At 48.4% G+C, this 16,363-nt stretch overlaps 2 protein-coding genes across 2 annotated transcripts; both read right to left on the reverse strand.

Annotated features, from left to right (window-relative positions):
* Positions 1-1,260: 1,260 nt before the first annotated feature.
* LOC131672461 (protein AATF) lies at positions 1,261-5,169 on the reverse strand. Its single transcript, XM_058949684.1, has 2 exons — positions 4,785-5,169; positions 1,261-4,669 (listed from the first exon to the last, which is right to left on the reverse strand). The coding sequence occupies exons 1-2, from the start codon at positions 5,000-5,002 to the stop codon at positions 3,265-3,267; spliced, it is 1,623 nt and encodes a 540-aa protein (XP_058805667.1). The 5' UTR covers positions 5,003-5,169; the 3' UTR covers positions 1,261-3,264.
* Positions 5,170-10,761: 5,592 nt separating this feature from the next.
* LOC131672466 (peptidyl-alpha-hydroxyglycine alpha-amidating lyase 2) lies at positions 10,762-16,363 on the reverse strand. Its single transcript, XM_058949696.1, has 7 exons — positions 15,984-16,363; positions 15,546-15,763; positions 13,298-13,496; positions 12,525-12,759; positions 12,230-12,454; positions 11,724-11,836; positions 10,762-11,159 (listed from the first exon to the last, which is right to left on the reverse strand). Exons 1-7 carry the CDS (start codon positions 16,161-16,163, stop codon positions 11,043-11,045), a joined length of 1,287 nt encoding a protein of 428 aa, XP_058805679.1. The 5' UTR covers positions 16,164-16,363; the 3' UTR covers positions 10,762-11,042.

The following is a 16,363-nucleotide window of genomic DNA, read 5'->3' on the forward strand; positions in this document are numbered from 1 at the left end:
CGCGCCTCTATAGGTAAAGCTGCTGGCGGTGATTTCGAAAGCCAGTCGCTTCGCGCGTATATCGGGGTCTCGCATCGCTCCTCCGGCCGCTACAAATTGCTCGTTAGCGTCTGAAATTGCCGCAGAGCGATAGCATCTCCTCGTCCGGCGCCCGCGACCGCGGATGTCCGTCCTCGCTGGAATTCGCCCGCGCGCCGTCAGGACAACGAGACAACCTTTGGCCACGGAGCTCTGGCGCGCTTCGTTATAACGGACGCGTCCCAAGGGCGGACGACGGGCGTGCGGCGCGCGCGATACCCCGACCGATGCGTATCGATAAACTCGGCCGCCGCGCTCGCCGTCTCCGCGCTCCAGGCCGCGGCTTTGTTTACTTTGTTTACACTGCGCGCGCGTTTGCCATTGTTTCTATCTCTCGCGTCGGTAATTTTTCCTTCCCCCGCGTCTATCTCCTGCCCGACGATCGTTAGCGCGGTCAAGGCTTTCGCCGAGAGGAACGAGGCGACCACCGGTGCCAATTGTCGCTCGAGTCTGTGCCGTCCGCGCGCAGCGGACCGGGCCCAAATCTCACCAGTCGCCGCGGAGGTTCAAACGAGACGCACGCGCCGTTCACCGCGGCGGTGTCGGCGGCACGCATCGCTCGTGCATCGCGGCGGGCCGCGAAACAGGAGGCAGGGAGTGGCCTGGCCTTCGCTCGCGGTCAGCTTCGGGTTTCAAGGCGAATCGAGCGCTACGCTGCCGCGGCTCTCTCGTTATCGAACTAGTAGATTGGCCGAGCGGCATAGAAACTGCGCTTCTCGCGCTTCGTGCCCGAGAGCTACAGCCGGCGAGCGACGAGATACGAGGGGTCGGTCATGGGTCACGCGCGCTCGTGGCTGCCGATAGCCGTCTTTCATTCTTACGGCCGATCATTTCGATTGCGTGGCGCGCCGAGCTTACCTGTCCGCTTTTCTCGCGCTTTCCTTCCGCTGGCCCCAGCGGCGACAGGAGGTGCCAGCAGCGCGGCGCGATTCCTCGCGAACTGCTCGCGAAAGCGCCACCACACGCACGCGCGAGACCATTTCCTCGCCGAGCGCGTACCAGGCGCTGCATAATGCGATCGACTTCGCTTTTTTTGCAGCATCGGCGGCGGCGGCGGCGGCGGCGGCGGCGGCGGCGGCGGCAGCGGCAGCGGTAGCGGTAGCCGCGGTGGCGGCGGCTCTAACGTCGATAGGTCGCCGTTTCTTCTTCTGCGTTGCAGTTATTGATTGTGGCATCTCCGACTCCGGGGTCTCCGACGCTGCGTCGATGATTAATCCATTGGAAAAATTGAATCTCGCAGTTGTACGCGCGAAAATTGCCTGAAACGACTATTACATTGGCTACCGCGGGAACACATCTCTGTATTGTTCTCGCGCTAAATTGCGCGCGCCTGCAACGTCCAACTCGACCTTTTTCCCGCGAAGATAATCGTCGCCGATGATCCTCGGCAAACGAATATTTCAGCGATTTCAGTGCTTTGTCCGTGCGCGACAGGACCCCAATTTGTGCTCCGGGAAGTACCATCGAGACAGGCGGTATCAGCGTCGCGCGGAGAGGTGTGCTTCGTTGCAATCATCTCTCAATGCAATCAGTTGCCGTGCCGACAATTCCAATTCTAAGTACGTTTCATGGAAATGACACGAGCTCTTAGCTCTGCAAAAGCTGCAGGCGCTATAATCGTTCGCTTTTTCAGCGAGAGCTTCGCGGTATCCTATCGGTGAGTGCGAACAAATGTCGAAGCCGACGATGTAATTGCACGTTCGATAAGAATTTTTGATGAAGCTGGTTACAATCGGATCCGAAATAGCTCCAGACGGACAAAAAATCGGCCAAAAAAAAGACCCTGTTACATCATTAAGAATAATCACGCGCCAACAGTGCAAGACAAAAAAAACAAATGAAAGTTGATAATGCGACTTGTCTGGACGTCAGCGGACCAGGAGGCAAAAATCCCATGTGCACTGGAGGTTTATCCTCGTAACGAATGAAACTCCCAAACCAAATGACGCATATCTCGTTTATGCAGACGAAACGCGATCGGACAAAAATTCCCGTGGAAGAGTACGAGTAATATCTATCTATTGATACGCTTCGTACTTCGCTATTCCTGATTAATACGTTATTATTGCGATTTGATTGTTAAATCAGTTTGACAGCTCCAGTGCAGCGGAGGCAAATGGCGTCTCTCGAGACGCTCGTACTTCGGTTTCACTTATTTTAATCGAAAGTCGATTGTTTTATCAAACAAAAACACAAAACACAATGCACGAGTTCGGCAAAAATGCTTTCACGCTCTAAATACCACACGCGTAATTAATACGGGCGCACGTCGTTGTGCCTCATTTAGCGCGGTTCGCTACGTGGGGCTCGGATATCACCAGTAAAAATAAATCAAAAATTAAAAAACTGTAACTTGAAAACGAGATTGTACCGAAGAAAAAAAAGCTGCGATTTGTAAGTAGTAAAAAACGTAAAGGTCAGACGGACCAAACTCGTATTTGTAAACGTTTGCTTTTTTTCCTCGTCTGTATCGAAAAAGCATCCACGCGCGTGTAGCGCTACAGACTTAATCGAGCAACCCGACGTTCTCTTGCTCCCCCAATATGCATCGACGGTGACAACGAAAAAAACAGAATAATCGAAAGCTTGCTATCAATACAGAGGAATCGCAGCTCGCTCGCTCGAGTTACATCATACCGCGCGAAAGTAAAGAGTTGCGCCAATCGATACGTCATTCCATGTATCGCGAGAGCTAGCTGTCATTCGTCCGTCTCGCGTCAACCACTTAAAGTTAACCGGCTGACCTCGGGTCATTATATATTTCTATGATCTGCGCGACATCATCGATTTCAAGAGCACAGTTATCTCCGTGCACTGCCCAATGCCTAATGGCTCTGGAGACAATAGCTGCAACGTGAAAACTCATTTGTCAAGCGCCAGCCAATGTCAACTTGGATTCGATTAACGTGTGGCAAGAAAATAATCAATTGAAATTAGACTTTGTTAGAAGAAAACTTTATTCAATTTATTGTATAAATTAGAAATTATCGAAAGTCATATTTCTTCAGTAAAAATAACATACAATAAAACAGTTTAAAATTTTATTAATATTTCTACTTAAATATATATATTTACACATCGAATCACTAATAAATATATGAACTTCGTGAAAGTTCAATAACAAAAAGTCATATCGCATTTGTAACAAAAGACAAAAGAAATCATTCGTACAAACAGTTGATTAAATTACGTCGGCTTCGCCTCTTGACTTACTGGTTTAATTTTACCAAACAACGAGCTGTACAGTTCGTCCTTCGCTCGATCAGTCCACGTATCGTTAACTGTAATTGGCGCCATGAAATTAACGAGTTTTTGGTGCACATTGTAACGTATTCTACGGCCTTTCGTCGCTCTGGTATCGATCTTTCTTTTCATTTTGCTTCTCATATTCTGCAGCTGTACCCATTGTTTGCTCAGAGCTATCGGATCTATTGTGTCAGCTGACTTGTACTCGATCAGCTCTCGTAGCAGTTGATGGTAAAAATCGTCGTCGTCATAAATTTCCGTATCGTACTCTTGCGTTCGACGTCCATCACTCTCTTCTAAAGAGGTTGATGTTTTACCGACAACATCGTACTCTGACCGTTTTAACTGTGTTTTTTTCATCAATTTATCTGTATTCGCTAACGCGAATTCTATTTGTTTGATCACTGGTTGATTTACAAGACCTTTCTTTATAACACCTGAACCTATCCTTGTCTTGTCGTTCCACTTTTGTATAACAGCATTTCTGTATTCTGAGTAAGCTTTGTGATTTTTAGATATCACTTGTTCAAACTCCGATAGTTTAAACTTTTTCCTCGCTTGCTTTGATTTTCCTTTCTTATTTGTCTCTTCCTCTTCACTACCCTCTTCTTCTTTGCCTACATCTTCCTCGTTCATTTCATCCTCTGTGTCCGAAGGAATCTCTTCGTCCATTAAATCATCTTCTTCATCTGAATCATTATCTCCATCTGCATTAGCTTTCCTTTTCTGTCCTTTTGATAAAATACCTTCTGTTTCAGGATATCTCATCAGCAGTTTGCTTTGTAAATCTAACAAGTTACCAAGGAGTTTGCCAAGTTCTTTTTTTACAGAGTTACAATTTGTTTTGAATTGATCATTACAATCATAATCTTTGTAACTATCAAACTGTGGCATTCTATTACTATTCGCCAAACATTTTTGCAACTTGATTCTCATTTCCAACAAATTTTCCCACATCTTCAACTCTTCTCTAATGCAGTTACCCTTTTCAATTTCTGCTCTTACATTTGTAGCTGATACAGTTTTGATTGTATCATCAGTTTCACGAGCTCTTCTCAATGGATTTGACAGATCAATACTGTCACCAAATTCATCTTCTTCGTCAGAAAAGTCTTCGCTATCATCATTACTCTCCTGTGATCTAATACCATTCTCTTCATCTGATTGTCCTTTGTCGTCTGAAGCTGCATTCTCTTCATCGCTAGCTGCATTAAAAGTTTGTTTGTTTAATTCTTTTGAAGATCCATCATCAGCTTCATCACTACCTTGATCACTTTCAACACTTCCGTCAGAGCTGAAACCTTCATTGAAAATATCCTTTTTTGACACTTTTTTGCCTTTGTACCTAAAAAAAATTAAAATCAGTAAAACAGCCACCTACGTCGATTCACACTATATTTTAAGGTAACCTCAAAAGAAAAATTACATCGTTAATCAAAATTGAGATAAATGACATTCACCTTCTGTCGAATTCTTCCAATAAATTCACGTTTCGCTTTCGAATGCTGCATTTATTGAAGCCAGAATCAAAATCGTCGTCATCGATTTCGTCGTTGAAATCGACAACTTTTGCTTTAGTTTCCTCCGCCTCATCGTCAGATTCAAAACTTTTTGGTACAGAAGTAATCAAATCACTTATTTTCTCAGCAATGCTAAGTGGCTTCTTCTTTGACGACATTGGTTATTGAATGAATAACTTGTCAAATTCAATCAAGTTAATGATATACACGTGCGTCCAAAACAGCGTAGCACATAACCAAAAGTGGCGCTTGACTTGACTTGATTAAATACACCTACACGTGACAATATTTTTAGGTGGCGCTTGAAGCACTTTTCTGAATTAAGTTTTTCCTTAATTCTTTAATTGAAGCTGCGCTATCTATCGATTTTCACGCAAGAAAAAAATGTCGGACGTCGACAACTGAAAGTTCTACTTTACTTGCTACCGGTTTGCCTACTCATTCGGTAAATAATCGTAAGAGCTCCAATAATTTATAAATAGAAAGTGAATCGACTGCTACTATTATGCAACGATATTTATTGCGCTAAACAAAAAATGTGAGAAAGTGCAAATAATTTAAAAGTAAAAATTATAAGTAATAATTTGAAAATGAAAATTTCATGTTATTATTAATTTAATTATTCAAATTGATGGGGAGAGCGTTTATTTTCGATTTTTCAATAATTGATATATAATTCAAAGCTACTTGGCTAATTGACAGTGTAAAAAAAAGAAAGCGAAATCCTATTCATCTTTAAAATGTTCCATTGCTGAGATACTTTTTTACGATTGACATTGGGTTTTTTTTTTGTAATTGGCAAAACAATAATAGAAACATAGCTGATGTGAACGCAATTAGAGCAAAGGACACGCAAGAAGACTATTAATGTTGAAAAATCTTGAGAAAAATGAAGCTTTTGTTACTGTAATTAATTGTTTTATGTGATAATTTGACTTCGAATGTAACACTGGAAAGATTATTGACGAAAATACAAAAAATATAAAAACGCTTAAGTACGTATTTTGGAATTGACAGTTTGAAATTGATTCAGAAGTGTTTACAATTCACTTGCATGACGCTTTCTTTTGGGCTTCAAGCTTAATTGTCAATCTTGTCAAGTTGTCGCCTGCAATGAAGTCATGTGTACTCGTATGCCGTATCATTGGCCTTAATTTGTCTTTCTCTTCGCGATGAACTTTTATTTACTGTTCAATTGAAACAATTAGTTCGAAGGAAATCACGAATAAAAAAATACATACATGATATCAATTTTACAAAATGCTTATATGAAAACATTGATATACAGTAGTTTTATAAAGCCGAATCAACTACGTATCGTTTCAGGGAACGAATAGCTATACGAAAAATATTTTAAACTTTTTAAAAACAATTCCTTAGAAAATGTAACCATCTTTTAAAGTTATTTTTCTGATAATTTTTCACGATTTGATAAAAAAATAGCATCGCATAAGTGTATGAAATCGAGCTTGTCGATAATCTTTTTTATATGGTCGAAAGATTTATCAATCGTAGGCAACCAAACACGTCCAGCAAAAAAGAAAAAAAGGCAAAAAAAAAATGAGAAAAAAACCAATCGATTTCCAAAAAAATACGTGCCTTCCTCTCAGCGCTCCTACCGAGCGCATTAATCAAATTGTTGCATGAATAACGAGGCGCATAGATTTGAAAAATGCAAAACGACCTTTGGGAAAAAAGAGGACAAGTTGGCGCGGACGCGAACTCGAAGAAAAAAGAAGATGCAAACGGAAGAAGAGAGAAAAACGCGCGGGCGCGCGCACGCACGCCAATCGTACGAGTATATGGGAGTCAATAAAAAGGTGAAAAAAGTAAGGTTTGAAGCCGAGCCGAGGTAGAAGAGGAGGACAAGCCTGATGGAAGCGAAATATTCTTGGGAAACGTGACGTATCGTTAAGCGCTGGCGCGAGAATCGTTCGAAATCGCAATCTCGACGCCCATCGGGCTTCCATCTCTCTCCGCTTTCCTATCGTTCGTTTTTCAGAAGAAACGTAATCGCGCGAGCTCCGATCAAAAAGCCCGACCGACGAGATGAGAGAGAGAGAGAGAGAGAGAGAGAGAGAGAGAGAAAGAGAGAGAGAGAGAGAGAGAGAGAGAGAGAGAGAGAGAGAAGTGGAGAGCGGCAGCGGTGACTGCTTTGCGCTCCAAAACGACTTCGCGCCAACGACTCGAGCGGCATTTTTGCCTTTATAATAATCATCATCATATAATGACAATAATAATTAGATAATCCGATGAGAAATAAACGCGCCGGCATTTGTAAAGTCTGACGTGGCTCGTTCGAGTGCAACCAGAACAGGACGATTAATGCCAAGTAAAACACGTTGATGATTGTTTTACAAAGTGCTCCGGCTTTATCTGCGATTGTTCGGCGAATGCACAGAATGTTTCTCGTTTCGCAAGAAGCTTTGACCCATCTTTACTGCATTCTTTGGATTTTTCACAAATATTTCCACCATCCTCTCTAGATCGTCAAATCCCCTAATTTTCAAGCCTATTCGTATTTTTGGCATGTTTGCAATACTGCGACTTGTTGTAGCTTTGGCATTTCCAAGTGGCGTTGGTTGAATTGGAAAAGATTATTTTAGACTAATGAATGTGATTGGCATTTATTGGAGCAATGCATTTTGAAAGAACTAAAATTTCTTTTAATAAAGATTCGTACTTATCGTAAAGTATACGTGTAAAATGTTTAAGTTTTTAAAATTGCCAATTATTTATTTATTTCTTTTCGATGAAAAAGATATTAAACTTCGCGAATAATTCATAAGTCGCCCTTTAAAATCCATAAGAATTTAATCCATTATTTCCGATATAGAATTTGACGTAATATTATTTTATGCACATGTACATCAAACATGGACGGTGCTGTACTTGAAACACCCGAAGAAATTTTTTTTCATACCCAACAGTACTGCAGTGTTGATGAACTCGGAGTTACCGATTGACAAGAGATAGGTTGAACGAGGTGTGAAGGTTCACAGCATTCCATCTTTTCTATTGCAACGTTGAAAAGTTAAAATGTATTGTATTAAAATTTCTTTCCCAGCAGTAAGAAATTCAAAGTCATAACTTGCTACCGTGAAAGCGTTGGTTCTGTTTTCCGCGTATGCTCTCCTTTTGTTTAATACGAATTTCATGACTTCTACGCAACCCACAAGCGACACCATTAAATAATTCATCAGACGTATCTTTTATATGCAACGTTCAAGAACTTTGTAACCGCTGCAGTTCCTTTTTACTTGGTTAACGGATGTTTCCGCCGAAACGAGTAATTACATCCTCTAAATTGTCCGCAAAGTTGACGCACTTACCGCACGCGAACGACACTCGAAACGGGCTTCCATTCGAGTCGGCTGGTCCAATGGACAGCACAAACGAAGCGTGCACCGAAGAGAGAGAGAGAGAGAGAGAGAGAGACGCAAATTGAGGCCGATGACACAGCATGCACGCGAGTTAATTGCAGGCGTTAGCTCGTCGTGATCGACAGCGGAGGCCCGCGCGAGAGAGCCTCGTCCCAACGAATCGTCGACGATTGCTCCTGTGAAAATGGATTCGAAAGCATCGGGACCACGCGAGACGCGCAGGCCCTGGGAAAGAGGTGCAATGAAAATTCGGCTCCGATGCCTTCGGAAGAGAGGAAAAAGAAACTCATAGATCGACGAGCAGGTCTGGATCGATCTCGGCGCTTGGCAATCCTGGGGGACACGTAAGTGCGGAGCTAGCGTCGGGTTCTCCGTCTCTCTCGCGGGGCGCGCGAACACGTGCGATACGGCCGTGAGTCCAGAGAGCGAGAGAGAGGGCCATTACCTTTCTCTTTCTCTCTCTTGGCCTCTCTCGCCGCGGGCAGCATTTTAACAACTCAATTTCCGAGGACGATACCAAGAGGGGAAGCGTCTATCGGCCGAGGAGGGGAGGCTTTTTTGCGTCGTTTTCGCGCGCATCTGCGGAGCGAGAGAGGCTTTTTGCGAGACGTATATCCTCTCGCGCCTCGGCTATTTTTCTGCGAGAGGCGCGCGCGTATATGCGTGCGCACGGACGGCTTTCTCGCGTAATAAAGTTATCGGCGGGCAGCGGCGCTCCGCGGAGAGCCGCTGGAAGCGAAACCAGTTTAGAGATGTGTTTTAAGCGAGAGGTTGCACGCTTAAAAAAGCAGCGAGTCGCGCGCGCGCAAATAAGAGCAACAAGCGTTCGCGCCAAGCCGAGAGAGATAAAGACAGCGAGCGAGCGAGCGAGAGAGAGGCGAAAGATGAAAGACAGAAAAAGCGAGGCGTGGCGCGCGAGAGAAAGGGAATACCGGGTCCGCCGATCATTCCAACTTCGCCTCCAGCACACGTCTTCATTAGTCGTGCAGCGTCTCGGGGGCCTGTCAATGGCGCACGGCGCGCGATGCGCGAGAAAAGCGCCAAGCCGCCGATTTCCGCCGTCTTTTTCCCGCGCGACCCGTGGCTTATTCGTGAGCCCCTTTCTCCCCTCCTCCTCCCCGGCCCCTCTCCTTTTTCCCGTGCTCTCGGCGCGATTGAGATGTTTACGCGGCTGCAATTTGCGATTCTCAAGTCAATGGACTCGCAGCCGCGAGCGCCAGCGGCAGGCCGCTCTCCTCGTGTTGTTGCGGTCGCGCCTCTCGATGACGATGATGATGCTTCTCCGTGTACTTCAGGTGGTCTCTGGGCCTTCTCTCCCCTCGATCCTATCGGTCGCGCTTTTTTGCCGCTTTTTCACGCTGCGCTGCTCTTCCTCCCCTCTCTATCCGTCGGCAGACCGCGCGGAGGAAGTTTCGATGATTTTTTGGAATTGGCGCGCGCGATTTGTGCCGGAAGCTAATTGTTTCGGAGGTTTTTTTGCCCGCCGGCTCTTTTCATTCGGAAACCGACGGTCGGACGGCTCGTCCAAAGGTAATTGGAAAATTAACTTCTGACTCGTTTCTCGTCTCTCTCTATACACATACATATACATATTTATTTATTGACTTGATGTTCGTTAAAGTAAACGAATAATAAACTATCCAACTGAATAACATAGATTATCTATCACAGTAGAAAAGCTACATAGAATAGTACAGTGACATGGTACATGATTCCCTGTAGAATTTCAAATCTTTCTTTTTCTTTGATTTTCAAATACACATGCATAGATTATGCTTTCTTGCAATACGGCGTTTACATTGCTGTGACAAATAGATTCATAGTTAAAAGACGGACGTAAGTTCGGACTATAGTTTAAAAGTAGTATTAGTAGTAGTCGACTGGACGCGTGTCGTGATATGAAGAGACGTTTAACAGACTGAAGTATCGTATGGACTGGTAGTTGCTTGTACTTTTGTAGTTGAGCGTCCTTAAAAACAGCGTATTGTGTGTATATCGATATAAAAATTGACCCGAGTTCCAAAGAAAGAGAGTCGCCTTCGCCGAGGTTCCGTTTGCGTGCACTGCGAAGAATCGCGTGAGAAATGGCCTTTAGGGACTGTTGCGAAGGTAAGAGAAAAATCCCGGTGTTTCGTATACGACGATAGCGGGTGAGCGTCAATCGAGGAACGTGTCCGTGGCGGGAGGATAGGTGCGCGACAGGCAGAGGCCGATTAGGCAGATTAATAGGACAAGCGAGGAAGCGCGCGCGCGCGAACAACTGATTGGATTTCGTAACGCTGTGCAAATAGAAGAAGTGAGCCGCGAGTCAATATGCTCGGCGGTAATTGTATTTACACGGCGTGTCGAGGATACTGTTTGCTCGCTGCATTAATGAATGGTCGCCAAGTAAACCAGTCAATTGGCCGCGCGTGCCTCTGCGTCGGTATGCGCGTGCTGGTGTGTATCTTTGTACGCTCGCGCTCTCTTTAGAAACTGGTTCTCGAGTGTGTGCGTGTTGCTCTTCGGCTCCTCGTTTCATTTGAATTTTCGAATATGTATATGTTTACTCTCTCTCTCTCTCTCTCTCTCTCTCTCTCTCTCTCTCTCTCTCGGCCTGTACTCGTGATGCTCGTCTCCTGCAGGCCACTAAGAATACATATAGGTATACACTCTCGAGCGACTCTACTCGATCCTCTGCTGTTGCTGCTCCTGGTTTTTCTTCTTCTCGTGATACCATAGATAAGTCACCCCTTGGCAACGAAACAGTAGGCGTAGGGGGAAAGGGGGGGGGCTGTCTCTTCTTCCTTTTTCTCTCGCTTGCGTATATTTCAATTTACATTTTCCAGTTCGTTAGCAGCCTGAACTTCCACACCACGTTCGGGCCGATCTCCGTCACGTACAGGGCTGAGCCGTTCGGGCAAGCGGCTATCTCGTGCGGATTGCTGAATGACTGCAAACGGTCATGATTATTGTAATTTTCAAGTTGTGCGCATTGCTGCGAGGAGCTTCTCGCACGCGAGGAGCGATCGATACATATATAGTAAGAGAGAGCGGGCGCGGGGTGGGGGGAGAGTCCCTTTGGCAATTTTGCTTTGTACATTGTGAAAGAGGCTCGCATGCAAGTCTATGTTTTCTGCGAAGCGATGCTTGCTCTCGGCAATGAGCAAGGCGGATAGTGGTTCTCAGCTTGTTGAGAGCGCAAGTGCCGCGCTAAGTAGCTGATTATCAGCCGATTATTCGAAATGGACAATTTTTCTCGTTGAAATTGATTCGATGTGCCTAGGAGGGCGAGTGTCAACGATTGCATTATTAGCTGCTACGGAACGTCCGAGTTGGAGACAAGTCTGGGATTGGTCGTTAACCGAGCAATTGCAGCAGCAATACTTTGATTAGAATTTGACGCCAAGTCAAGAACTCGCGCGAGCTCTCGTTGTTAGACGAGAAAAGAGGAAAGAGAAGGAAGGCATGGGAAGGACAAGGGCTTTACAAATTAAACGAGAGTTTGAAAACTTACGTCGTAGGAAGGACCCCATGTGGCGACGACAGATCCATAGTCTGGATTGAGAGTGAAGCCCATGACTGGATTGTTCGGGGTAGTGGGGCCGTTGATAGCATAAAGCATGTCATCTGTGCGAGAGAAAAAAAATGTGTGTACGGCCTGGGTGGAGAAAAAAGCAGACGAGCGCAGTCGAATGACGAGACTGCACGCGATAAATAACTCGGCGCGGCTACGGTCGCTGGCGACAGGACGTCATAAGCCGTTGAGCAGTAAAAAGAAGCAGAAGGCAGCGGCAGCGGCAGCGGCAGCAGCAGCTCAGGATTTATCTGCTCCTCCGTCTCCGTCTCTCCTTCTCTCTCTCTCTCTCTCTCTCTCTCTCTCTCTCTCTCTCTCTCTCTCTCTCTCTCTCGCACTTTCGGTCTCTCTGCGAGTGTGTCTCAAAGCGCTCGGGCTGCACATCCGGCCGCAATACGCTTTGATGACTCGATTAAGAGCGGAAGGAGCCAAAGGAGATTAGGTACCGTGCGAGGCGACGCCGAAGATCCTGCAGGCACCTGGCCGGTGGATCACCAGCGGAGGCCACTCGAGCTGGCGCTCGCGCTCGCCGTTGGCCAGTTGACGCTCGCGCCGCTTCAGGGCGGCGGTCAGGTTGAAGCAGACGATGCGCTGGTGCTCGCGGTCGGCCACGCACACGTCGCCGCGGCGCAGGATCGTCAGGCTGTGCGGCACGCGGAGTCTCAAGAAGTCTGTGGAAAGACGGACGCCGGCGTCGTTGGTCGCTTACGATGGAGCGTTCGGCGCGCTCGGTTCACCTACCTTCGTTGCCGTATGGCGGAAGCTGGCCTATGGGTCGGCCCGTGGGATCGAAGATGAGCACTCGATCGTTGCAGTAACCGTCGGCCACCACGATCTCTCCGCTAGGCATCACCGCCACGGCTGTCGGCTGGCAGAAGTGCATCCCATCGCTGCCCGGCACGAAACGCTCGCCGAGCACCAGACTCGGCTCCGCCTCGCTCGCCCGTCCCTCGCTACTGCCCGTTCGTTTTGGGAACTACGAAGAAAGAATACAGATGACTCGGCCATTGTGGGAAACTAGGTAAGCGGGGTGTCTTTTGTCTCGAGCGAGCTTCCAAAGATCTAGACTGATCGGGCTGGATTCTGGACTCGCGTTCGCTTCGAACATATCGCTTGTGCGCTTGTGCGCTCGTGTTTTAGGTTGCGCTCGAGGAAACGAAGGATGAAATGTCCGTTGATCGGCTCTGAAAAGCCCATTCGAGACGCACTGACGGCTCTGTTAGCGCTCGCACGCATCCTCGCGCTTTCCGCTCGTTTGGTCTACTTGGAGCGACGGCGACGGCCGTTTCAAACCGAGATTTTCAGCGGGGATTATTAACAACTAGGAGTGTTGACGATTCCTAGGAAAAGTGGAGCGGCGCTTTGTCAAGCAAAGCCAAAGCCTGAGAACGTTGGCCGATCGAGGGTAAGCCGCTCGAGGTTGGCTCGTTATTCCGGAAAAGGCGCGGAGATTTAGGTCGGGCTCGCAGTAGTAGGTCGCGGCTGTCATTGTGACCGTGATCGGGAACGCTCACCTTGAAAACCTGATGGAGCGCGACGTCCGTCAGCCAATAGTTGCCGTGCGTGTCGATGTGTATGCCGTGAGGCAGGTAGAACGCCTCGCTGCCCCATTCGTCTTCCAGCTGGGCAGTCTCGGGGTTGAACGTCAACACCGTGTTTACGGCGATGGGTCCGTCCTGGGGCCTCGCGTACTGGTAGTTGGAGTCGAACGAGCTGCAAATAATGGAGGCCCGTGTATGGCTGCGCGACACAATGCGCGACACAATGCGCGACACAATGCGCGACACAATACGCGACAATCGGGAGGCGCTCAATGGCCCGTAGGCCCACATCGGATTTTCTCATCGGGCTGCTCGCGTAGGCGGACTCGGCGCGGCGCGAGATTTATCGAGAAACGATCGCGTTCGACTGGCACCGGACAAGCGTGATGCGTGGATTTACCGGGCACACTCGCGCCCGCGCGCGGATGACTTTATTTCTCGGTACAATGGACCTCCGAGCTGGACACGCGTCGCGATATGCTTCGTTTCGCCTCGCCAGCGGAAAGCAGTGCAGTCGTCGATTCATTAAAAGCCAACAAAGCGCGGCGTTTACATGGGAACAACAAGCGAGTGCCCGTTGCTCACTGCTCGCTCTCCTGCGGAACGAGCATCGCCGGTATACGATATTTTTCGCGTGTAAGCCCATAAATCCTGTCCGCGCTCGGCAGCAATTCTCTTTCTCCGCTGGCCAAGGTGCAGCGGCGGCGGCTGCGGCGGCTGCGGCGGCTGCGGCAGCTCCCCTTTATCGGGATGCATCTACACTCGATCGCGACGCTTGTCGCACCACTCGTTTTTTCTTACTGCTCGGCGTGAGCGAGAAGAGCGGCCCTCGTAAAGCAGAGCTTTTTATGCGGGTTTCGCTGTAAATACGAGGCTCGCGCAGTCGGCGGGAAGATGCCAACAGAGAGAGAGAGAGAGCTGGAAGGTGTTATTGGCTCGCACCTCTCGGCACACACTCGCGCGCTACACTCTGCGCGCTCTTTCTGTACTATCTGTCTCGGAAGGTTAGACCTCGATCGCGCCGAAGCGAGAGACCGAGTTGTGTTACAGGGAAAACATCGGCGAAGGTGCGAGCAAACAGGATCGAGAGAAAGGAATGGCCCTTTTATATTCCATCTCCTCTCTCTCTCTCTCTCTCTCTCTCTCTCTCTCTCTCTCTCTCTCTTGGTTTTGCTCCTTTTGCTTTCATTCCGTTTGGGACATCGTTTTTTGTTTCTTTTTCTGCTTCATTTCGCCTCTCTCGTTTCGGACTGTAAGCGGCAGGTGAGCTACCACGCTACCTGTCGAGTGGACGTTAATTTCGAGCAAATAGATTAGCTTGTTTGAGCGCGTGATACTCAAGTTTTTCTCACGCGCAGCGCCGGAATCGCGCCGGCCTCGCCCATGCCAGGGAGCTTTCGTGCCCTCGATTATTTACCGATGCTGCTCCGACGAGTGCTTACGCGCGCTCGTGTTTGAGGTTGCTTCTCGAGCTCCTCGACAAACGTTCTTGAACAACGAGACGCGTGGCATCGCTAACAGCTACGACTAATATTTGCAATTACTAGTTACTGCGATCCGTTTTCACGCGTCGCCTCCGTCCATCGCGTCACCTTTTGCGAGTGCAAGCATTTCTGAGCTCCAAATTCCTTGGAATGCAGCAGCATTGCAGACGCAAAATACGAAACGAGTGTCGTCGTGTTTGACGCACTCGCGTGGGCGTACTTTTCGACGACCGATGCCATTTTTCAGAAAAACTAATGCTAAAATCCTTATTGCCGACTCACGACGAATGTTGCTCGCTCATAGCTGCAAATACTTTCGACCGATAAATAAATTATTCGTCCTTCCTCGGCGAATATCCACATATATCGTATATAGTACATGATCGTCCAAGTGGAAAAAAGATCGATAGTGGTTTTCGAGTGGTTTTCAAAGACGAAACGTCAAGTTGATTTGAAAAGCAGCTAAAATAACAAAGCCAGCAAGGCAGAACGCGCGAGTAAACAAGCATTTCTACAAGCCAAACAGGCTGCCAGCCATTATCGATCCGCGACAATGGCAAAACTGTTATCCCGGCGAGATGAAAAGTGGAATCGAGCGCGCGCGCGCGCGCGCGGCAGGTGGGGGCGCAGCGAAAGAAAATCCGACGCGCCACTCGAGCGCGAGGCCCGCGTGCCTATTACAAAGGGGCCCCTCGGACCGGAGAGAAGAAAAGAGGGCCTAGATCGAGATCGCTTACTCGTATTCCCACTCGCGATCGCCGCGATGGAAGATGACGGGTCGGCCCTGCTGATCGACGCTCACTCCGGAGACCTGGCCGAGGCCCTTGGGACTCTTCCAATTGCGGTCCTGGACGGGCTGCGTCGCCAGATAGCTTTGCTGCTGCTGCTGCTGCTGCTGCTGCTGCTGCTGGTCGTCGGCTCGAGCGTTGACGGGCCTTTCGCGCGGAAGTCGACACTGAAAAGCAGAGCGAGAGAGGTGTTTATGGGCGCGCGTGTTGTTGTCCGAGTTACGAGCGCAAGGATGAAATACGAGGGGGCGCAACAGGTTCCGCGCCAGCGGTGTGGCGCTCGTGGCGATCGATCGCCGTGACCCCGGCTCAGCCCGCGTCTGCCCAATGTCGGGCCTTACGCCAGCCGCAACTCTCGAGCTCTCGGAGGCTGCTCTCGAGCTTTACCTGCAGAATGTCCAGCACGTTCTCGTAAAGCTTGGCGATGGCCTCGTTCTCCCGGCGCTCGACGTTCAGCTGGTTTTCTAGCGCGTAGCGGCCGCCGTCCTCCGAGTACCCGTCGGCGATCACGCCTGCGTCGACCAGCGCCAGGCCGACGCTCAAGACCAATCCCAGCAGACGTATCATGTTGAGGAAGCTCTCGCGCTCCGCTTCTTTCCGGCTGCTGCGGCTAACGAACCTCGCTATTGCAACGACGACGATTTACGAGCGCGCCGACCACTCGGTTTTCGCCATACCTCTCGCGGGACTGAAACCAGAGAGAGCGAGAGAGAGAGAGAGAGAGAGAGAGAGAGACACTTTTGCGCGGTGCACACGCACGACGTCAG

The sequence above is a fragment of the Phymastichus coffea genome, unplaced genomic scaffold (genome assembly GCF_024137745.1).
Source record: "Phymastichus coffea isolate CEN01 unplaced genomic scaffold, Cenicafe_Pcof_1.1 PCOF00151, whole genome shotgun sequence".
NCBI classification, from domain to species: domain Eukaryota; kingdom Metazoa; phylum Arthropoda; class Insecta; order Hymenoptera; family Eulophidae; genus Phymastichus; species Phymastichus coffea.

Excerpts from the sequence above, each read along its gene's own strand:
- LOC131672461 (XM_058949684.1), bottom strand. The coding sequence starts at position 5,002 with ATGTCGTCAAAGAAGAAGCCACTTAGCATTGCTGAGAAAATAAGTGAT. Across the intron at positions 4,670-4,784 it reads TTGGAAGAATTCGACAGAAG|GTACAAAGGCAAAAAAGTGT; the intron begins GTGAATGTCATT and ends AATTTTTTTTAG.
- LOC131672466 (XM_058949696.1), bottom strand. The coding sequence starts at position 16,163 with ATGATACGTCTGCTGGGATTGGTCTTGAGCGTCGGCCTGGCGCTGGTC. Across the intron at positions 15,764-15,983 it reads ACGTGCTGGACATTCTGCAG|TGTCGACTTCCGCGCGAAAG; the intron begins GTAAAGCTCGAG and ends TCTGCTTTTCAG. Across the intron at positions 11,160-11,723 it reads CATGGGGTCCTTCCTACGAC|TCATTCAGCAATCCGCACGA; the intron begins GTAAGTTTTCAA and ends GACCGTTTGCAG.